Below are 24146 nucleotides of genomic sequence, written 5' to 3'. Positions count from 1 at the left end.
TGTGTGTGTGTGTAGATGCACTTCATCTTGTCGGTCAGCCGTCTGAAGTCATGCTAGTGACGCTACCGGATGTAACACTTGCTCCAGGGTCATAGTATCGGAATACTATGAACAAGAGTGCCGAGCAAGAGATAGGGAAAAAAGCGTAACTATTTCAATCGTGTCTTTATGATCACACCAGCTGACAAAATTAGCGAACGGAAAACAACGCCTAGATACAATGGCTGCAGCACAACTGGGAATGCCACTGATAAAGATCGTGCCTCAGATTTCGACTAACTAAAAGTACGAGATATATCTAGTCAGTAGCATAAAAAAAAGCACATCGTGTTTTACGTGCACAGGGCGTCCTAGACGAGGAAATGCCCGCAATTTCCAGGTATGTATAACCCGTTTCTATCGAATGAAACCTGTAAAACAAGGCAATACTCCGTACAAAAGTCCTTCAAAACATGAAGTTATGATCCGAAGAACGTTGTAATTATCAAATCTGAACTGTTAGCCTTTTGATCTTTTACAGATGCCTGCGATGCCGCCGTTCCAGGGAGCCAATGATATTAAACAGGGCGTCCAAAATTTTTCTTTAATGCAACACAGAGGCTCAGTGAAATCTAATATTTCAGAGCTTTGTCGTCTAACCGCACCCAGGGCCTATGGCTGTTTACTCATCTTCATATATTATATTTTATCTCACTGCTCAATTTTATCATGCGTATGGCCCTATCTATATTTTCAAATTTTTCGCTCACTTTTCTCTTACTGGTTTTTCTTTTTGCTATAACCTCTTTTTCTTATTTTTCTATAGGCTGTTCTAACTTGTGTGCAGTTCGTTACAAAAACGAACTACTCTATTTAAGCTTTAAGCGCCATATTAGAGAGCTATTTTAGCTCCAACGTTTTTTCCATAAGGCCTGCCACCTCAAGAGATTTTATTACCAATGAACACCTTGTGAAACTCATCTGCCTTCAAACGATTTGAAGGCTAACTAAAAAGCTTGACTGTCGATGTCTGCCTTCGAGCTGTGCATGCACGGGTTGCATGTCTTCTGTGGTTCAATAGAATGTCCTATCTCAGACTCTCGGTGGCATTGTAAGTACGACTACGGCATTACCTTTTCCTGCTTCGTTATTTTTTTATTTGTATAATTACAAAACATTGTTACGTTTTTCTTTCTGGAAGGTTTTTATCTTTGCAGATGCCTATCAACCGGCAACAATCAAAATTGTCTCTTTTTTTTTTCTACTTTTTTTTTTTTTTTTTTTCTACTTTTCTATACAGTCACGTCTCCTCTTCTCGGTGTACTCCGGATCTCCCTCAGGAATAATGCCAATATAATCTTGTTTGCTTTACCTATGCCATGTTTGATCTCAAATTAAACCAGGTCCCAGCTCTAATCGTTAATATCCACGATAAACATTTATAACAGCTTACCGCTACTTCACGCTCTTCAATATCCTCCTAGCTAGGTGAAGGAGCACACTACATGATATAGTAAATCGTGAGGGATTTTTAGGCGAGCTAATGATGATTACCTGAAATTAGTTTTAGGTCCGCACTTAGAAAAAATTTATTCGTTTCAGAAAACGATCGGCTCTAGTGAAGCACCCCGGAGAATATATAGTTAGTTTCTGAAGTCAGGATACATTAACGATAGTAAAGTGTCGAATTTTTCAAACATTGTAATTACTACGCACTTACTCGGTATTGTTATATTTCTATCATATGCATTGTTTCTCCTCATTAGCTGAGTTCTTCTTTATGCAGTGGTAGCCGACATAGACAGCTGGGAGGTATATTATCAAAGTAGATTTACCTCAATTACGCAATCTATGTTTTGTTCGTTTGCCTCGAAAGGATATGTGCAGAAATTCCAGAAACCACAAATTTTTACAATAGGCTCGCAAGTGGTTCTACTACTACTACATGTTCGGTGTGGGTTTAGGGTTCGTGTCTTTATTAGAAATACGTTGAAATTTAGTAATGTATTTGGCTACCTAATGGATTTTTCTTGTTATAAATGGCCTGTATAGTATTTGTACGGTTCAAAATGACTCACTCACATTTCTCGTGCTAATCATATACAGTCAGTAGAGGAAGATTGAAGCTGATAAATTTGAATTCAACAGAAAGTTAATTGAAGAGATAGCCTGACCACGTATCGTCCAGTTCTGTCTTCTGCAGAAAATTCTAGGGTTCTTTTTCATAGCAATTTTGCTACGTATGACTAAATCGCGTGAAATTGTTACTGCCTTTTCCTACAGAGTTGTCGGAAGGTTACGATAAGAACATAGCTACAGCAATTCTATTAATATACGCAATATATTATATATATTACTATATGGTCCTAAGTTCGACTGCATATCGTTTGGTAATAACACGCATCCGCCTGTTGCCCAGTCGCTTATCAATAATTCAATACACAAAATAGAGTCGACAATACACGAAAACGCGACCAATGTTTGTCTACTAGACGTAATCGTGGCCAACGGAAACAAAGTATGCAGAGGAGAAGGACAACAGAGATTCTATTATGAATACGCATATCTCGTCATGCTGCTAATCCAGGAAATAGAAGGAAGTCGATGGCGAGGATGGACGCTTCCGGTTCTCTGTAACGGTAGGTGGCCATCTTTTTTGCCGGTGTGCGCGACATGCGACATATAGTGGATCGCGCGTTTCGGAAATCCGTTGTAAAAACGCCGTTTGAGGGCTTGGCCCAGACAATCATCGATACTTTCAGAAGAAATGTGTGATTCGTTCGAAACTGGTTAAGCTAATGTGGGTACGCTTTAACAGTGACCATGTACACAGGTCAGCGTCCCGTCATGATATCATTGTTCATATTTAGATTTATCTTAATCAATGGTTGAGCATTATTTTACATACTAATAGTCAACAACATGGTAGTGACTTAAGACATTTATTTAGTTACAATCAAGTGATTGCATTTCGCTGGAGGCAGGTGCTCTCTAAGGTTCCAAGCAGATTAAGTTTTCCTACGACGAAGCTTCATCAAAACAACGTCTGATGGCATGATACGACTGACTTGAAAGAAAGTACAGGAAATTCTTGCTCGATGCTTCACGATTACATTGTGTCTCCTTATAATTTCAAGTTTACGTAAATCAGAATCAGTACGTAATATGACTTACCGTCATCACGTACGAAAAGAATCGCTTCGAGTTTTACGTCTTGTGCTTAAACCGTTGGACGTTACTTGAGACTGCTGATTCTTAGCGAGATACATCGATGCGTGGACATGAATGCCACCAAGCTTAATAAACAAACATCTAACGATAATGCGCTGTATTTAGCGAGGTGGACTATCTGGTCATTGTCAACGCAGATGCCCGTATTGATCCTTTCTACTAAGGAGAAAGGTCTTAACATCCATTTACACTGCGCCCTCTAGATTTTCTGGTCGGATTAGTTTACGCTAACGCTTTGTAGCACCTACAATGGCGGTAATGGAACCTGCAAAGTACACATACATACATCGAAACTAGCTAAATGCCTGGTAAGAGAAAACGCTATGGCATATTGTTCGACTTCACATAGAGCGGCAGTCGGGAGGACATATTAAGGCTGCGGAAAATCCCGCTATCTAGCCCTGTTCATTGAAGTTGATCTTTTTTATATACAAGATCAATATATAATCGATCATTTGAAAGCGAATTAAAGTCAGTACTGAGTGGGCATGATTTGAATTTTTATTCTGGACACTCATCACTACGTCACCGACAATATTCCTAGCTCGAAAAACAAACAACAAACCTTTAAAGTCGAGATTGTAGCTTAAACACAAGCGATTCGTTTGAAAATGTTTGCCTTTGAATGAATCGTTCCAAAGAACACTTACTTCTATCACTAATTAGCTATCGCACCTAGAACACGATTAGATCGCCCATTTGATCGCTCAATAATAGATTATTAAATAACCGATTCAGTCAATGATTGAAATCCTTCCCTTTAGACCGTGCTTTAAAGATCCCAGTTATAGACAAGTTGGTCGGACAGATAACGATCTATTGTACTTTCAGGTAAACATCACATTTTTTTTTTATACTTGACATTTGTTGATTCATTTAGGGTTCCAGGAGTTCCGCATTGTGTACGTTGCATTTACTTGTCTTCTTCAAAGCCCAGCAGAAGCCTTTCACAGTTAAAACCTTTGAGCTCATTGTTGCAGGTATGAATCGTTGAGATGGGTCATCCGTAGGACATGTACGCCTTTTATAAGGATTAGCGGCTGTTACTCTCGAGAGTGGTATTTCAATTTAATCCTACGAAAATGCTCTATCTAGAGATTAATCTTCATTGAAGCAATGATTCGATTTGCGAGCTGTTTACTAATCCTCCGTTAGATTTACAGTACTTGTTCGGTTAGGAATATGCGACTAAATAAGATAAACTATTTACCCCTAGAAAACTTACTTAGCCAAAAAGTACCTGTTGCAATCCAACATGAGAGACTCAACAAGGAAATAATCTATTTCATGATATATGCAAAATAGACGTCATAGCGCAGGAAGGCATTTCGTATTTTATCTCATCGCAGAGCGATGGATCATCTGGCATCGCAGACATATTCTGAATTACAGCCATATTGGTGCCTATGTCTGAAACTCTATTTAATAAAAAAGACAGAATCCGCACAACTAGAGCACATTGACAGAGAAGTTGCCACCTTTGTTGGCTAGATGGTAATGTCAGTTTACAAACGTTAAACACTGAAACGCTGTTTCAACGGGTCGTAGAATAACCATGATACGCTAAATAGTGTTTTGTGCGCTGATCTGCGTCGGCAGGTCTAATTGCGCTTTGGGACGCTAAGAACAACAAGGTTATAATAAATAGGGAGAGTGGCCAGGTTAGAGACTTGAACACGATCCTTTCTTGAACTCGTGTATTTGCTTGCTAATCTTAGGCACATGTTTTGGTCTAGATTCGAGCCCGGGCATAGACGTACTTCGTTTCGTGCTGGGAGCCAACCGCCCGATGGCATGCCCAACGGCGATACCGGACGCAAAACTCGAAACATAAAGGTTGTTGACTAGCTGGAGCGGGATGCTCGACGGCTCAAAGGGCAGCGGTCGCTGGACCCCTACCCGGCGCGCCCCAAGTTGCGGATAGGGGAACACCCATTAGGGATAATGCGTACCAGGAGACGTGATAAATGTTAGAACTCCCGGTGCGTATCAAAACCAGGCTAAGTCTGCAGCTATGCTAAGCAGCTGTTTTATTGGTAGTCAGTGTTGCGGTAGAAGGCCGCTGTGACAGATGTTGGCAAAGAAGAATGGCTGTCTTGAAGTAATGCGAAAGCAGTTCCAAGGCTTCATTGCCTAACCTAGAGGTTGAGGCATAGTAGTTTGTAGTGCCAGAGAATGTAGAACATTCGGTTTTCAGGTGCACATTAGTATCTTCGCGGCTAGCCTTGTTAGGAATACAAAAAAAAATACTTGACGAGTTAGGCAAACCAGTGTTATGCATTAAGGTGAATCGTAAGTTAATCACGGTAGTTTAATAACATACCTGACAGAGTACTTAGACCTTCGATGTTTCGTGTGTGCTACGTCGTAAGGACATATATCTATTATAATATGGCGGAACTAATGTGAACTGCGGCAGGAAACGTCTATAAAGCCTATATCGTATTGTATATTAGTACAGCGGGTCGAAAAGTATTAAGTTTGAAATGAATGTATTCAAAATTGTTTTGAAGATGCATTATGATGGAACGGTCCTACAGGGGCATATGCTGCAATAATATATCATCTCGAGTGGCATTAAGGTGGTCCATAAGCAGCTAGCATGATCTACGGCGATACGGTAAAACTATATCTTACCGATGAAGCGAAACGTTGGTTCAGTATGCAAATTTAGGCGCAACGGTTGTTTCGCAAGTTCGAATACATGTCTATGACGCATATTATTAAGATCGTTAATATTACATTATTCAATCGGGATAATATCACGACTACATCAATATATTGAACAACCGAGCACGCCGACCTTCGAAAATCGCTTGTTCCCCTCTTTACAAGCATCAGGTGGTCCCCTTGATAAATTCGCTTTTGCAATTGTTATCGATTGAATATCCGTATTTTCACGTGCGGCGGCGCCATGTTGTAGTTCCGTCCTGCCGGACTAGTTACGTCATAAATCAACTGGTCAATGATTCCTAGAAGAAAATTAAGTAATTGCACTTTAATGACTTCTACGAACACCGAACCGTACGCTTGTTTGACGAGCCGCTGACAGCTTTTATATAAACAGCTATGATAAATGACTTCCCATTAATTCTCTACCCGTTATGCTATTATTACGGAACTGTGCGAGGTCTGAATTATAGTAATTATTATATTTGGTATAATTGAAAATTCATCGCGTCTTTTATAAACTTCGCTAAAAGGCCTGGTGTCGAAAGTTGCGTCTCGTCTCTGCCAAAGCGTAGTTTATGGGTGTGCCCGAACGAAACATTATGTCATCATACATGAAAAGGCTATTTAGCGCTAATGCCAATAAAATCTTAACTTAATATTGCCTTATATTGAAAAAAATGACTTTAGAACTTCTCCTGCTGCAGAATTGCAGGCTCTTATATTTTTCATTATTAGAATTCATCGGGCGCTATGGATGCTCTCCCTAGATCGTTACGGCAATTTTTAGATTTTTTTTTAGAAGATTACAGGTTTGCACCGGATGACGTCACCCTTTTAAAATACTTATTTCCTCTGTGCCGTCCGCAACGAAATTATACGGCGTCCACGATCCTCTTTAGACCAGGGACAGTGGTGCTTTATAAGTACGTCAAACGTGCACATCAAATTTTCATCTATTCTATATCATAGCCATTAATGAAATATTTCGGGATTATAAGAGTAGCATATTAGGGTTAAAACGGTTCTGCAAGAACAAAAAATTCCACTTTTCGATACCTGACATGGCAACCTGGGCACTGAACTTTTGTCCTTTGCTGTTCAGTTTTAACATCCCCATTGAGGACAGTACTATTTGTAGCACGTTGGGGATAGAGGAAGCGATATGCTGGTAGCTACATTGATCAAACTTAACTGCATGGCAAACTTACACACAATATTTTTAGCTGCCAAAAACGCTTTCAATAGGTCTCCGTGAAAAGTAACCCTGGATACCATAATTATATAATGGGCACTTCAGTACCTACACAGCAGGGAGATCACACGTACGGGAACCTGTATGTATATGAATGTGAGCGCCTGCAAGGATCCATTCGCGGGCCGTTATTGTAGGACAATATACAGCAATGTTCTTTGCCTCGAGGGCTTTCTTAGGCAAATAGGTGACAGAGACTGGCGTACGCAGGCGAGTTAATTATTACTGTTCTAATCGCGTCGCTTTCGGAAACTTAATCAAACTGCATGCTGTTTCGAAGTGGATATAATAAGCGTAATAAATAAATAAGCGTAAAGAAGACACCAAAAAGAATGCTACTCACTGAAACAAAAAGGCTACAGCCTATTAACCTCTGTCTGAATAGTTAACAGATCGAAATAGTAAGTGGTGCAAGATGTTTGAAAGCGTTTATGAACAAAGTTGCTCAAGTATAAAAAATGCTAGGGCTAGAGTTGAAAAGCCAACAAATTTGATGGCGAGCGATACGATATATCTACCGACCAAGAGACGCAGGCTTCTAAGGTCGATCACGGAATCGGTCGCCCTGTTCGGAGCCCCGATTTGGGCGAAGTAGGTATCAGATACGAAAAAAAAGCAGGAACTTACTTTGCCAAGGCCCAGTGAATAGCTGCGCTTCGTATTACAAAGCATATCATACAGTCAGCACATCTGCAGTGTTAATGCTAGCTGAGAGACTTTCCAGGGATCTGAGGCTTAGGAGACGAAAGCGCCTTTGGGACAGAGGCCGGTCGACAGTAATCAAATAAGCGGAAGGAACATCACTATAAAGAAATGGCAATAAGGATAGACGGCCATCTTAAAAGGCAATCTTGGATCACTAGTGGTTTAGGAAATAGACTCCACGACCGCTGTAGAGGTACCCAAAGAAAGAGAACGCTTCGAATAAATAAGAAGAGCCAGATTTGGCGCAGACCATACAACAAAAGATCGAACACACCACGTTAGGAGCAATGGAGAATCCGGAAGGTGGCTCCAGATTAATTGAGCCAATCGATTTTCTTTCGTCGGCCTGTAGTACACGTCATGAAGATCCGGACTCAATAAAAGTTCGAAGTATAAATATAAAACAGCTTAAAATCGACTGGAATTCTTTGAAAAATAGTTACGCCTAAAATAGGAATCGAACTCAGGACCCTACGATTGAGTTTTCTGCCCTGCCCATCAGTAAAGAAACTAAAACTTTTTAGCTTATGCAAATTCCTGACTTATATTACCTTTGTAGATGTTTTGTTAGAACTTTTCAAGTGCTTCATATACTTCATGTATTCTACTATGTACTCGAGTATATTCCAGCTATTTTCTTAGCATTTCTAAACTAGCCTCTAAATAAAAATTAAAGTAGCTTGGAAATACTAATTTCAGAAATTCTCTATCCCTTAGTTCGTATGAGAAGTTTCAGCGCCGGTTCAATAAATAAAAACTTAAGATCTCAAATATAATTTGTCCAAACTACTTTAGCCAATAAATAGATGCAATACAGTTAATAGCTATTAACAAAATCTATTAACCCCAACATCTCTAGAACAACAGCGCCTTCTAAACTGTTGAATGAAAAATCTGTTGGAATTGTAGAGAAGATATATTAAGGACAACTCTTCGTAAATCAATAAAATGGCAGAGAAGTTTCCGTGGTCACGGCTGGGTCACCCCCCATTTCACACCTGACACCTAGTGCCCAGACGGGGTTTCAGCAGGCACTACCCAGTTCTATAACAGAGATATACATGAGAAATACCAGAACTTCCATCTAAGAAAAGATACGTTATCAGTACCTGTGATGAATCGGATCTCATCCGTCTTAGTGAACTAGGAGTTTCGTCATTCCAGCTCGTTCTAGATCGCGCTTAGCACAACAAGTGGTCTTTGGCTGCGAAGACATATCTTATATAGATACGCGGTATACTGTAGTCCTAGTACTAGTAGTACTGGTAGTCAACTGTAGTAGGAGAAAGCGACGTGTGGGCCGACATAAAGTATTACTTCCTTCCTTGATATTCGGTCTGCTACATTCGATCTACATAATAGATTTAAAAAAACTAAACGAAGTTTGCCTATTCTAGGACGAAATGTATAACTATATTTCCTGGCACTATTCGAATTAAAAAAATAAAGCTTGATTCACTAGCATAACAATAAAGGATCAATGGCTGAACCGTATTTGAATCTTAGGTGTAATGACAAAATAATGTGTGCGATTTTTATGTTTTGTATTCGTAAAGGCTGTTTCGTCGTAGATATATACTTAACGTCGTATAATTTCACAAATCAACTGCAGTTCAGTGCTAAATCAACACTGAAAGTTTTCGCGGACGCTCTTCTCAGCCTACATCTTACAGTGATGCGTTAGCTTTTTAGAAATGAGCTGGGACCTTCGATGCGTCTGTAGGAACATAGGCACAGGCGGTTCAGATAAAGAAATACTGATACATCTGTATGTGAGCCTAAAGTCAGATGACTTATGGCATAAATGGGGTTTCAAGAACCGTTAAGACATTAGCTTTCGTATTTGGCTTGCTAACGTGTTTGGCATAAAGCAAAGATTTACGACCTACCGTTGAAGTCCTGTTGGTGGAGGCGAGGGAAGCAGCTAGGTTTCAACTTCGCAGACCGCCACAGTAAACGCCGGCTAGATTATCCTAACTGATCGCGCTGTTTTCTGGAGATTTGTCATACTTCACTCCAAATAGAAGTTTTCTCTATATATACGCTAACGACGAGTACGGTGTTATTACGTGCGTTTAGCTTATAGAATATTAAATGCGAACGACGACAAAATCGCTGTGAGGGCAAATACTCATAATACTTCAGGTTATTTTTAGAAGTTAGTGGACTAAATGACTTTTTTAAGTTAGTAATGTTGATACAAATCATTGCGACTAATGGGTTTTTAGCATGCATATCGTTGTTTGAAAGTGAACATGGCGGGTTCTAACATATAAGGCATATTCCAAGTAACTTCATTAGATCATTTCATTTTGTTTTATTATTAGTGAAAAGAATCTCAAGAATAACGGTCTTCAGCTGACACTTTTTTGTCTTATTGGTGAATTTTCGAATCTGTAATGCTGTGATAAGCGAGGCACAAAAAATGGGTTAACTACAACAGGACATTGCAGACTTACGAAACCTTGCTTGCCCTAAACAGGCAAAGCTTTTCGTGCTTAGCCGGAAGCATATCATATAGGATGCTGCATAGGCAATTGCCTACCCGAGGTCGTGTAAGCTAGTATATGTAACTTCTCTGGATAGTATGTTGGAAGTTGATACGTTCACGTTATGTCCTCTAAAACCTAAAAAAGCTAAAGCTTGTGATGCAACTATCTTGTAGGGATCATACGGTGAGTCAATACGGAACACAGACTAAAAATCTCTGGCTAACAAAATGACGCGTCTCTTGAAGAACAAACTGTGGTGTAGTTTCGTCTATTTTGTCATGGAAATACTTATCAAGCAAAATTTGCAACAGAAAGCAAGATTTGCACAAAAAAGGGAATGAGGTTGGGGCACGTTACCCAAAGCTCACTTTTGACAGTTTGGAAACGAAATGCACCCAGTCAACCGGATGGGCCCTTAAACAAGCCCGGAAAGTATGCAATTAGAAGAAAGAATATATATATATATGATTGCATGAGAAACACTTTTCTTCAGTACTCGTATGTAGAGGAGAGTCTGCCCCTTATGCCGGGTAACTCTTCTGTTTCTACTAACAATTTTAATTAGTTAAAGATGACTAAAGTTAGATGTTAAGTTTTACATCTTTTGATTTACCACGCTTGATTTTTACCTTTAATATTTGCATAAATACTCCTTAAGGCTAGAACTCTAAGGTAGCTGCGTGAGACGATGATCCGCTCTTTATTTGGTGCTGCTTCAATGAAAAAGGAAACAATGTAACACCATTTCGGCACGATTGCGTGTCCTGGCGCAGCTAGATTGTCTACTGACGTATTATATCGTCCTAAATCTGCGGTTACTCTCGTAAAGGCAAACGGTAAAATAAAGCAGTTTGCGTGACGGTACTCTAGGCCAAGCTACGCTCCGTATTAAGTGGGGGAATAATTCAATACATACATGGCGAATTCTGTTTTGCAATGAAAAAGAGAATTTACACCGAAGGATCAAAAAACGACGTCGCTATGAGCGTTTGGCCGCCACAAGCCAGTTTTCTTTGTGGTAACTTTTCTGACACTTGCTTATTATTAACGCTTGCTCTAAAGAGCAACTGTTAATAATAAACATGCTTGACACCAACGAGAAGGACGGTTCTTCGACAGATACGGAATATATTTGAAATCACGTTTGCGAACTCATCTTCTGGACAAGGTCTATGCTATGGGGTTAATTATTTGACTCTTCGAAATGTTTGCCAACAAAAGTTTGATCCATTGAGGCAACATTCACTGATCGGAAATGTCTGGTGTCGTTTGGAAATAGGTGTCGCATTTTATCCGTAGGAAACCATTTCTGTCAAAGAATAGAGTTTTCTCCAGTTTTCCATATGTCCCTCTGTTAGCCTCCGCAACCAACGGCTGCTCAAGCATCTCCTTAGCCGTGTGTTTTGAGTGGTAGGGAGAAATGCTAGCGGAAAAAAAACATGTTGTCTTTAATTGCGAAAATGTAATCTACAGCTATGAATTTGAAAGCGATGAAACGACACTTTTCCATTACGTGGCATTTACTAGCTTTCATTTTTTTGTGGTCATAAACAGATCCAAATGGATATTAAACGAGACAACAGGCTTGAGCGCATTCGTCCAAGACTCGATATCTGTCGTTTTCAGGCAGAGAGTATACCTAAACGATACGAGCTCGTCTACAGACTAATAAACGACGCTAATTGCAAAAACTGTACCAATCAACCTTTTTCGTCTTTTATGGTTGAATCCCAATCACAGTCACGGTTCTGGAGCCACCCGTCCAACCTGGTAAATGCCTGGAAACATGCGACCAAGCTCTCTTAGCGTGACTGCTGTGTTCCACATGACAAGGCAATAAGGATCCCGCTTCCAGCATTTGACGGAGTCACCCGATTCTCCGCCGAGTCTCTTTGTTACTTAGGCGACGGGTGATGAAAGCGCAGACGTGTGCGCGGTTAAAGTTTCGTTCATACGTTTCATTCGTCGTTTGTCACTGTGAATGCAGATGTACTTCCGAGCTAGCATAGGCTAGTATCAAAAAAGCAGACGTCGTCAATTGAGTATTAAATTCGTTGATATGCCACCCCCAGCGCTGTCACTGGAAGCAGCCGTCAAGGCCAAACGAGTATGCCTCTAACAATGGGGCCACGAGAGTAGGAACAGCTTGGCGACCTGCACATCAGCTCCGATAGCAGTTGGCGCTGATTCAGCAGAAGCTTCCCACATCGATTCGCAAGATATTTGTGTCCGCGATATTGCGACAACGGGCATCCATCGTCGAGATGTCTTGCTATTTGTTAACGATAGCAGACGCTCGAGCCTCGTTGCGTCTGCTAGCTAGAACCATCTCAAAGTATTCTCGAAGGGCTGGGCTTTCCAAACAGACGACTACATTCTTTGTCAATCAGCTGCTCAGTTCTTCTTTTTGAATCGAAACTCATAGCTGCGGGCCCACTCACGGCAGTTCTTGGTCGAACATCAGGCAAAGGCATTCAACGGCCCATCCATGTCTTCTGCCACCTGTCGCTGTCAGTTAAATGAAGCGCTCGTTCTTTTCGACGAAAAAGAACGTGCGTTTTTTGCGCTCTCGGTGCTTTGCGACCTCTTTCTTTGATAGGCTCAGGTACAATCCGGCTAGGCAATTCTGTATATAGCAATTTAAATGTTCAGCTCGTCGTGGCGATTGATCGCTGGTTCAACGAGCGGTAGCAGCGGCCTAGGCCGATGTCTTTAAGGTTGTAAGCTCTGTCAATTTAATAATCAGTATACTTCACTTATGGATGCTACCAAACAGAGGACAGACTTCCTACTGAAGGTCATCGGTGGACACCTGCGCGTTCTTTGCCATATTCTCAAATAGGACAATAGAAGTTCATCGATACAGAGCACTTGTTTCATACTACGTATGTAAATTGAGATCTTAAAATGTGCATAAATAACGAATTAAGAGACCACGCAAGGCACCACAAATTGATAAAGCTACGGTGAAGTGTTTTAAATTGCTAGATGAGTGGTGAAAGCATACAAACAAACATTTTGTAGTTTTCATAATGGAATTATATGGACCCAGATATATTTAAGGAAAACGGAGCGAAATCGACATCACTAGGAAAATGCATGTTAGCATGTTTCCCAAACACTCCTTTATCCTGTGGTATGAAATATGCTTTAAGCAGCTCATTAAAAATTGAGAATTAATCAGGGATACGCATATGCTTCACAGGGTACGATCGTATAAACAAGAAGTGAATCTACATGGACTGCCCTAGATTTCGTGCGGTGAAGTCTGTTATTCAACGAAGTCACACATAATTTTAAGATGAGTAAATTACATTAGCGCGCACCACTTAACTAGATTTTTAAAAAAAAATTCTACAGGTAAGCACAATTCTCTCGTGGTATCTCGATATATGAGAGAAGCCTTTTCTTTTTATACAAATAGTAAAAGCTTTGATATCGAATACGTTAAAAACTATACATAAGAGATTGCTTATACCAATATAATCAGTGCTCCTGAACGGATACAAAGCTGCTCATTAAGTATGTTAAGCCGTTAAACTTCTGCCGAGCAGTGTAGCATCATAATGTCTAGTCAACTTTACATCTAACTTATTTCTAAATTGTTCGAATGTTCATTCTAGAAAAAAAGCAACCGAAGATAAAAAAATCCTGACTTGACATTAACTGAACCATGATTATGTCTAAAACATTCAATTTCGAGCGGGTACCACAATATTAATATTGCGGCTGCATGCAAGTTTCTTCTGCGAATTTGTTTCGTCACTCGGATACAAACGATAGAACGCTAGTCCATATACGTCCAGCTCGATGCTGTATTATGTGGTTGTATCCATATCAAAAAGAATATCTCGTGGTATCACATGTTAAAATTTCGTACAGGTATACCAAAATCGCGTATTGCTTCTGGCGCGTCATGCTTGTAAATCGTAATCCTCTATCTACGTTTCATATTTACTGATACCTCAGTTCTTTCTTTTTGATTTAATGCACTTATCACTGTTCTATATTTTTTTTAGCACCCCGCCATCGAGTGGTTTTAACGGCCCACCTTAACTAGTACGAACCTGAAACAAATTCCGGCGTGCTTGGCGCAATGTCTGCTATAAAAAGGCAAAATCTGTTGCCGCCATCCGCTTTAGAAGTCAGTATTAATATATAGGCATATTCTACAGAAAGTAAAGTACACATTGACAGCCATGTGTCCCCAGCAGCGTTCGTCCAATCTGACATATATGCTCTGCGCTAGCCGGATCGATGGGGGCATTTGTGTAACGGATTTACACCCGGCTGACCTCCCCCCTAGCAGGTTTGTATCAGAACAATAGCCCAATAGCCAGTACGCTCTCTGACAGTGGACGGAATTGAAGTGGCGTAGCCACTTCTGAACATCGCTGAGCAGTAGCTAACATTGTTCGTAACAACATCGTTGTAAAATTTCTTTCGGTCGATGTTCTGCGTTGCGGGCTTCTGCTGAACGAAAAAAATCAGAATCCCCAGCAATGGACCGCAGACGACGTCACGAGTAGTGCAATGTCCACAAGGTGATAAAAACGCTATCTGCGTTTTATAGTACACGATTTTATGGATAGGACACGAGTCCTACAGATATCGGGAGCACTGTTCTACTGCCTCGCCACTATCCTAGCATATTTTTTATATTTCCTGTTACGTGTTCTTTCATGTTTGATGCTTTATGGCTTTTTATGACATGCCTCTTTTTATAATGCGTTTCGAATTTTACAAATCTTTATCATGTTTGCTTGGCGTCTTCTGTTTCGCGCGAAATAGTTACAATATATGTCCTAATACATTACAGTTTGTTCTGGTGATAGCTTTCTTTTATTCCTTGCTAAAGCATATCTTACTTGCTGACCATTTATTTTCAAAATAAATTCAATTTAATTCAATTATAACTGTTACTATTATTAGTATTAAATTGTTCAAAAAGGCCTAATTCAATACGTTAATTAGTGGGAAAGAAAACGACTGCGATACAGATGTAAGATAAGACAACTTTCCTTGTCTAGAATATATCAATATATGTTCTATCTATTTATATCTATCTATATTTTCAGGAATGATTGTAAAGGTTCGATATATATAATCTATTGAGCCTGGTATGTTTTTTTGGTATAGTCCCATTCAGGCGAGTATGTCGGGACACATCCTGAAGTAACGGTTCATGATGTGAAATTACGGCTGAATTAATGTGTAATACGCTGGCTGTGTGAGCACGTGGGTTCTGGGGTATCATTTAAGCACAGATATCGAACAGTATACATGTGGTATAAATGTATAAGCATCAATTCTATCCGACAGAAGCAATATTAGAGCAGATGGGATCTCTGAGTAAATAAAAGCTTTCGTGGCTAAAATGTTATAGGGTGGGAAAGGAATAAGACTATAGTTGAATGATATACTACGGTCGACTGGCAGAGAATAGTGGACCGAAATGTTTGGGGATCTGGCAGACTTGCGACATTCAGACGACTACAGATGAGAGAGTATTAAAGGAGAGTTTACAACAAAATACGAACTAAGCTGCTGATGGAGTATAGGATGGCTATAAAGGCATTGAAACGTTAAAATTAGTTAAAGGTATATTGGGAACTTAGAGCAAATGTGTCTATAAAAAAAAACCGACTAGAAGCTAGTAAAGAGTGGACGGGTTTAAAGAAAATATCTATAATAAGTGTACTTTTCATGACATGAATCTTGAAGGCAATTTAGATATTTATGGATATTTAGATATTGTTTGGTAAAAGCATCAGTTGCAGAAGCAGTTCCAGTATATCAATAGGCGATTCTCTCGCGGCGAACGGCAAATCATGTTTTGCTTTTGGAAACTTTAGCGGATTTCAAGTGTGTTCTTCTTGTATACGCAGTCTCTGCACGTATTTCGGATAATTGATTTACCAGATGGATACAAACGAATGCAGCTCTGTAGGTAACTCATTCTACGCACAGACTAAATGTAAAAAACGTCCAACGTTTATCGCCGTTTTCTTCGTCCTCAGACAAACGCCTCTCGGGCGATGAATTTCTGATGGTGAAATGTAAGATTTTCGATAGCAAATAGTATTCTTTGCCCTATCCGGAAAAGGTTTATTTGAATACGTTAATTTTATGCGCCTATCTGAGTAATGGATTCTGAATTTAATACATGGCTGCAGCAAATAAAATTAGAACTAGATAATTAGTACAAAAAGAGAATAAAGTGCTTGGTTATGTTACTACTATTAGGAGACAGAAGATACTGGGCTGGATAGCGTACAGTAAAATCGGACGCTGACCGCTCTCATCTATATGACAAATTACTTTTCGCCTAAGATTCTACATCGTGTCAATTGCGGGACTTCGTTCCAGATAATTTTCATTATACCGTTTATAATATCATTCGTAACCCCAAGCCAGTCAAATTAATCGCTGACTACGTCTCGTGTAGGAGAAAATGGCGTATTTGGCGCGACTGAAATGTCTCCTTCATTAGGGCTGACCACCAAACGTGACTAAATATAGTAGCATCTATTGAAATCTCCTGACAATGGTTCTGTTGTCTTTAGTTAGCTAGCTTTTTTTTGAGCGTCCTTTTTGTTTGTATTCAAATACAAATTTTGCGTTGCCAGGGGCGTTTCTTATGGATACGCAGGGAAATCTCCGGAGTGATAGGGAAATTTTATGCTAATAACAATTCCTATCTCTGCAGCCTTTGGCCCAGCTCACACGGCACTTTGCACGCGAAAAGCTATAGGGAAGAGTACACACTCAAAGCAAGCACTCGCTGAAGTAGGTTTGTGCCCTGGGGCCGATTGTTACCTTAAACCGTGGTTACCCTACTTCCTAGCGACTCTTTTATGCGTGTTCCATACCATGGGATTGCTTCGATACCGCAGCTAATTATGTGACTAAGTGTAAAAGTAACTAATGGTTATTTATACTGGTTTCTAGTAGAAAGTCGGAAGCGAAGGGCACAAAAATGAATGTATGTTCCCAGAAATCTGATAGTATACATGAAAGACTTTCCTCCCACATTACACTAATATATATGTATCGTAGGAAGCCATTGTTAGCGAAGCGTTTAGTAATAAGGGGGAAAAAAAATCAGGAACCATACATAAACTGAGTTTGCTAGAAATGTGTTAATCTCTAGCAGTTCTTGTTTATAAGCTTACACTCAAAACGTGAAATACGGCTTGACCTAAGCTACGCCGAAAATCGAGTGTCCGAAGTTTGTAAACAATCTATTAGGTCCGTACATAACAATAAATGGGCACAGCTAAAAGAAACTACTCTGCTAAACATATATATCAGTCCTTCCCTTTATCTATCATTATTGGTGATTTGTTTTTCCTTTACCAACAACGAAAGTCAAACCAGGCGTATTTCACACTGTCTAGCTTAAGCTCTCGATCAACACTTATTTTCTGTAACGCAACCCTTATCCTTTCTGCCATTATCACTGCTTCTTTTTCCTGACCGTCACCTATTTCTTAGCAGCATTTATGAAACAAATGTAACAACAACCGTCCTCAGGCTCCTTCTAGCACTCAAAAATCTGCCACTTCCTACGAGCAGACACACACCGTAATTCTCACTGCTCTAGCACGGTTATCTGTCAGGCAACCATCTTTGCTAGACTTGGCCTTTTTTCTACGCAAACTCCAATTCGTCAAATTATTAATTCTCCGATGTTGTTCTTCCGTTGAATAGCGAAGTAATCATATGTGACGAAATGAATTTGTCGTCGATTTTTCTTTTATCGTCCCGCTGAAATAGTGCACATTTTACGGGGCTCATCTATTTTCTTCTACGATACGCACGGTACAAGCGTTATCCTCCAGCAGAACTACCTCGGAAAGGTGCAAGTAATAGAAACTGATTGTTTAGTATCGTCGGTAACCAAGCAACTTAGTAAATGAATTTCGATCTAGCGTTTGTTTCCTAGGATACAAACTCAGAAAGTATTTGACGCGAGGAAGTCCATGTACTTTTTCTCATTATACACATTAGTCTATGTACTTCCAATTTTTTTCCAAACTGAGCATTTCATCTAAGGAACTTCGTTGAAAAAGCTTGGCTTTCTCTCAATTAATAGCTATACCTTTGACGCATCGTACGTAATCCCGCCGATGGTTGCCGTTAATAAAAGGATCATGTACTATATTTTGACTTCTACACGTTAGAAATTTACTTCAATGCTTCACCAAGAATAGGAAATATTAATTGTCATAACAGTGTCCTATGGTAAAGTTTACCATTTCATGAGAAGACGAAGCAACTTATGTCGGGCCATTCTGGGGCGCTTAATGAACAACAGGCTAAAAGCGACGACTGAAGCTTTTATTCGAGTTTGTTGGCCCGCTGTAATTAACATAAAGGTCAATTCGCTTTGAATCATGACGGAGTATATTGGTACTCTCTAGATGAAGTTACTCGTTTTGGTTTCCTACTCTTGCGAGTGTAATGCATATCGCAAACATACTGAAAGTGCGTTGAAACTCGTAGCCTTACAAGCAAAATGGGGCCAAATATCCCGATTTTGTCAGGTGGATAGGTTCTTATCGCTCTTTGCTTATAACGGTATCTAATTTTTGCAAGTCGAAAATTAACCTTAGGCTTTGTTGGAGAAGTCCACGATAGAGATCAGACACAAAGAACGCCAAATACACGTAACTTTACCTCAGCCCTACGCCCATCGAGACCCAAAATCTACATTGTCGAAGGCAAAGGAATAAGAAGCGACAAGGATTCTACAGGAAGTGGTCTACAAAAAAACGATTATTTTTCCGTGGGGCTGGATCCTGCCTCGAACACTGGGTACAACTTGGGGTCATCTCGGGAGCCTGCCTCACTTTCAAAGCACTCGATATAAGTGCTTCCGCTTTTTCGTTATACATCACAAACAAGTTGAATTAGAACGAAATACGCCGGATACACCTAAATAATTTGGCTAGTCTACCCGATGTTGAAAGGTCAGCTTTTACCGTATTAGAAATATTATGTCATTATAAATGTGTATCAGTTTAGGAAGACAAATCGTATTTGGTACTCTGTTGCAGCTGAACAAGTTTCCCGAGGAAAACCATGCTTATTTTATTTCAATAATTAACATAATCGAGCTAGGGGCAAATTTCGATAGTTATGGTTTAGGCGATTCGAGTTAGCGACTAAGAGAAATTAAGAAATATCTCAAACCTCCGTTCTCGAATGAAACGCGTACTTGCTAGTAGGCAGGATTTGAAAATCTTTAGCACTCACTGTTTAAAGTTTTTTACCCCATTTTATCTATAATCTATAAATTGTAACATATACCCGTGCTTCCTAAACTCGAGTACAGATGTACCAAACTATATCGAATTTTTACAAGTGTTATTATCTGTTCATTTAAGGTTCGCTGTACCTATTAAACCTCTTCATGGAACAATCGAATTACTCTATTGACCGCAGACGGTAAAGTTGAAGAACCATTAATCATGTGTCTAGCATTTTGGCGTATTGAACCCATTTCTCAACATGGCCGTTGTCCGATTTGCATATTATTTTATCCGTCGATGTCTTGTATCGATGTTATAGGGTATAAACCACCAACTCTCAAATCAAGTGTATGTACACGACCCGTGCAAACCGGTATTGCACGTAATCGAACATAACTCTGAACCGTTAAGGTCTCCTGTTGGAGCTGAGGCGGCTGCTGAATTCTCTAATTTTTGATGGTGCTTTGCATCAGCTTAAGCGTCTATACTGTTATTTTTTATTTCAATCGTCTGTTGAGCCTCCAATTGTATTTGCTTTTTATCGGTGCAGTTGGATGGAAGGTTCCTGATTGCTAAGCATACGGCTTGTCCATTCTACTACGTTCGGTCAACATTCGTCCTAAAAATAAATCCCAAAATATGTGTTTCAATAATATGCCCTTATAAGTATTAGGAAGTCACAAAACTCATTATTGTCTGCCCGCTAGCATCTGCTTGTGTTATCTTTTAATCAAAAGAGAACGTGTGTCGCTAATATTCGTGCCCTTCATACATTTAATAACCTTTGTTTTTCTAACATACTTTTTTCCGAGACGGGATATGACATTTGTATTGATGGCTAACTTGCAGGAGAATTTAGTCGCAAAACATACGTAGACATAATAGAAGAATAACATACATAACATAAATTGGCAAGAACTAGCAGTTACTTGTTAGCAGCCGTCTGACAGTGTGCCTCAAGCTCTACCATATGAATGAATAGCATATATAAGTGGCAATGAAGGATAAGAGGCATAATTTCGAATAACGTGCATATAACTGAATGATTAGCCCATCTACAGGAAGTTTGAGAAAGCGTCTTTTCGAGATACTCTGCGTCTTGAACAGCCAGCAGTAGCCTTTACGGACAGAACTAAGCTGGAACTAGAGAATACTATATTAGCAAAGTTTGGTCTTAGGAAGATAGAAGGCAAACAGATAACGTATAATCAACGACCAAGTTACGCTTTTTATGAGGACATCGATTCCGATAGTCATTATGTGATAGTAAAACCGGATATTCAGCATACAATTCGTATTCTTAGCAACTCGATTTAGTAACCATAGACAACGAGTATCCATCTATAAGGGAAGCGTATGCCTCGACTGAGATAAAAAGGAAAAAGATCGCGACATTTTGTTTATGAAGTTTGTAGACAGATTGTTTCGCAGTGAAGTCGAGTACCTTGATTTGTTTAGCTTATTATACACGATCTATATGGTTAAAGAGTTATGGAATCTCTTGATATTCGAAATGCTTTAGGAGCTACGAGAGGAAACTTAAATTATAGCAATAGGCTTTTGTATAACGGCACCGATAGGATACCCTGTCCTATGATTAGCGAACCCCACGGGATTACATAATTCAATTTTTTTTTCATTCAAATGCTTTTATTCAGCAAGGCATTCTTCTTCAATGTTCTTTCCACAAAATATCTGTATATATTATATAAAAAAACATACTTCTATATTATAATAGTATTTCATAGCAATAGGAGCCTTTCTAATATTTATGTATATGTAATGGTAAAGGCAAGATGTATCGCTACAGATATTGCATGCAGCATACTTGCCACTCGAAGCAAGCAAAGTGATAACAGTTTTTACTACGAGATTTATGTAAGCTTTTTCTGCAAGTCATGCACGTATTTCCTTATCGCTTGTTAGCGCTATACGCTAGGTCCTAGCCATCCATCTTCCTGTAGGGCAAAAACAAAATTTTCTGGACCAACGACGAGCCATCATGCTGACACAGCTACGCGTATCTGAGATCGTCTCCTTAAGTTATGCCCTTGATAATAGCATCATCGAATCTGCTTGACGATGCGGAATAAAAAATACTGACCTGCAGCGCCGTTCATCCTGCTCGATATCGAGGCTGACAGACATGAGAAAAAAAATCAGCAGAATATGCGACTGTATATTGATGGGGAGACCAGACGTCAGTCTGACACCTACAGTGTTTAATTGTCAATGTTTTACGCTGGCTCCGCGTACCGGTTGGGACGTACGAGCCGTCGCCTATTTGATGTAGTATCTTATGAATTTCGTTCATCCAACATCTGAATGACACCCTGATTGGCGTCTACCTAGTAATTGTATGTTTCACTGTACCAATTACATAGTTACCTTTTGAGAAACGGATTTCGGCGACACCCATGTAATTGTATGTAATCCCCAGCGGAAGGCCGACGCTAATCTTCGAAGAAATTACGCGAATGCTCTAGATCTTCTCGTATCAACTGCGAAGTGATAATATTTTTGATTAGCGGTATTGACGCTAAGCTAAAATACGTTGTATAGTTATACTCCACTGTTGAATATTTCATTCTGTGTAGCAGAACACATTTATGGACACGCAAACAACTAATGAAAGAAAGTGTTTTGTGTGTAAAAAATATTTAAGAGCAATAGAAAGCCTATACCTACCAGAGTTAACGGGCAGAAAACTATGATACACACAAACATAGCCTTGGTCTTTCAAATAAACTACGCGAAGTTAAGGCCGGCTTCGACTTCCTTGAAAGATGCAACACTTAGACTCGAAGAATAGGCTCTTACTCAGGAGGAATGCCACTTAGGGCCGTATATGGCCAACGCATTTTTATCAAATGCCAAAAGGAGTTGAGCAGATTTGCTAGTAGAAAAATCATTGCCACTGAGATATTATGATATAGCTATAGTTTATAGAATAAAAATCATGTAATTGTCATGTGGAAAATTCGGGTTAATGGTAGGAAAGACGTATAAAAAAGGTAGGGGAAGTAGTGTAAGGCTGAAGAGTGATGTACCCCACTTCCCACGTACCTGAATAAATAATAATTTCGTTAGAATATGCAAATTTGTAGATCGCGCTGTGGTTGCTTGGACGTAACGGTGATGCAGTTCTGACGCTGGGATAAATACATGCCTATACCAGCCTATGTTCTTCAAGCTTGTCGAGGGTTATATATTGTCTAATTTCCCTCGAATATCGTTGCTAATCCTTTTTTATATTGTAATAAGACTCAATGTCGTATTACAATATCCTCTGTGATCATCAATGTACTCGTCCCTTTTTCTCTTTGTAATCACCATTCTACCTTATGTCAGCATGTTGACGACCACTAACCCGCGCGTATAAAGAACTTAATAAAGATAGAAGGGGACACAGATAAAAATAGCTTATATTCTAGTATAGGATCCACGCCGATTCGGTATTAAAAAAAATAGATAATCGGTGCAGGCTTTCATCAGACTGGCATTAGAAAGCCCACTGGTTCAGTTTGTCGTTGGCTAGCAGGCCTTATCCGGTCACTCTGACCTTATATAACCGCAGACATATATTTAACCATAAATTAGTTGTACATTTCTTTCATTACAATTCGGTCACGCTTTCTCTATAGGATGTCCTCATTTCGCGGCCGATATCCCCTAGCAACGTGGGTTGGCCTTGAAGGAAGGAGATTATCTAGAATTTGAGTAGCACGCTTTCATTTTTCCAAAAATAGAAACGTGGCAAGAAAGAACGACATGCCATCTGGGGCGGTATTACCACTAAAACCCGTTATTTCAACCCAGAGGAGCTAAGAAATTCGACGCCAATAAACAAGTTCGTGAAGGAAGCTTTCCCAGCCAGGAACGTTTCATATTTTGTGGCACGCTTTTCGCTGAATAGGTTAGCTACCACTCCCCGAAAAATATTGGGTGTCTGACAGAGCCAACCGCTATGAAACGCTATGCCGCAGATGCGTATCTTTTCATAGATTACTATTATAAAATATTTTCTTTGTTGCAGTAGTACGACTACGCATACGTCTGCTAAGTCTCCTAAAACTGAATGTTTTGACTGGAAGAAAGCAAGAATAGTCTTGTGGCCCTTAAGGGAAAAGTTTTTAACCATCGCCAAATTTTATGTGAAATTAGCTAATTCTTCACATGTAGAATGCGCATGATCTTCGGCTCTAAACTTAAAAAACTTACTTTAAAAATTTAATCGAAGTTGAATGCATGTGATTGAATAACTTTTTTTTTTCAACACAGATATAAATGTATGATAAGTTTGGTTTGATCGTCACATAAGGGTTTTCGCCCCTTTTATCTTGCAAATCCAAGCATTAGCCAGCTTATTTATTTAGAACATTCAATCGTTCTTCAGTTTATTGAAGCTATGGCTAAAATAGTTTTCGGACGCAATTTTTTGCTCTGTCACTAACGTTATGAAAAGCTGAAGTAAAGTAAAAATACAATTAACTTTAACTAGGTTAGTAGATCCATTAGATTAACTAACGGATAGGAGGCCAATCATCAAATTCTACT

General features: G+C 39.6%; 1 protein-coding gene and 1 long non-coding RNA gene across 12 annotated transcripts in view; one reads left to right on the top strand and one right to left on the bottom strand.

The window, feature by feature from the left end:
- The window catches only part of LOC147757246 (uncharacterized), an 11106-nt gene extending 1797 nt beyond the window's left edge, over positions 1-9309 (top strand). For 2 of the 5 annotated variants that reach the window (XM_086980593.1, XM_086980590.1), the window contains exons 3-5: positions 16-1090; positions 2472-2618; positions 4091-4190. In XM_086980593.1, the coding sequence (XP_086836719.1) occupies positions 1006-1090; positions 2472-2618; positions 4091-4167 (309 nt within the window). In that variant the 5' untranslated portion in view covers positions 16-1005 and the 3' untranslated portion in view covers positions 4168-4190. Of the gene's footprint in view, positions 1-15; positions 1091-1279 lie in introns of all 5 variants that reach the window. The other 3 variants (XM_086980591.1, XM_086980592.1, XR_015321554.1) reach the window with 3 other exon arrangements.
- A 10067-nt stretch (positions 9310-19376) lies between these two features.
- Positions 19377-24146, bottom strand: part of LOC147757245 (uncharacterized) — a 29214-nt gene continuing 24444 nt past the window's right edge. For 6 of the 7 annotated variants that reach the window (XR_015320888.1, XR_015320884.1, XR_015320885.1 and 3 more), the window contains 2 exons: positions 21978-22090; positions 19377-20208 (listed from right to left, as the gene is read on the bottom strand). This is a non-coding gene — a long non-coding RNA (uncharacterized LOC147757245). Of the gene's footprint in view, positions 20209-21353; positions 21727-21977; positions 22091-24146 lie in introns of those variants that run through there. The other variant, XR_015320886.1, reaches the window with a different exon arrangement.

Source organism: Varroa destructor, unplaced genomic scaffold, assembly GCF_002443255.2.
Source record: "Varroa destructor unplaced genomic scaffold, Vdes_3.0 BEIS01000002.1, whole genome shotgun sequence".
Lineage (NCBI taxonomy): Eukaryota > Metazoa > Arthropoda > Arachnida > Mesostigmata > Varroidae > Varroa > Varroa destructor.
The sequence above is the reverse complement of the archived record's forward strand: the minus strand, read 5'-3'. Positions and strand labels throughout refer to the sequence as shown.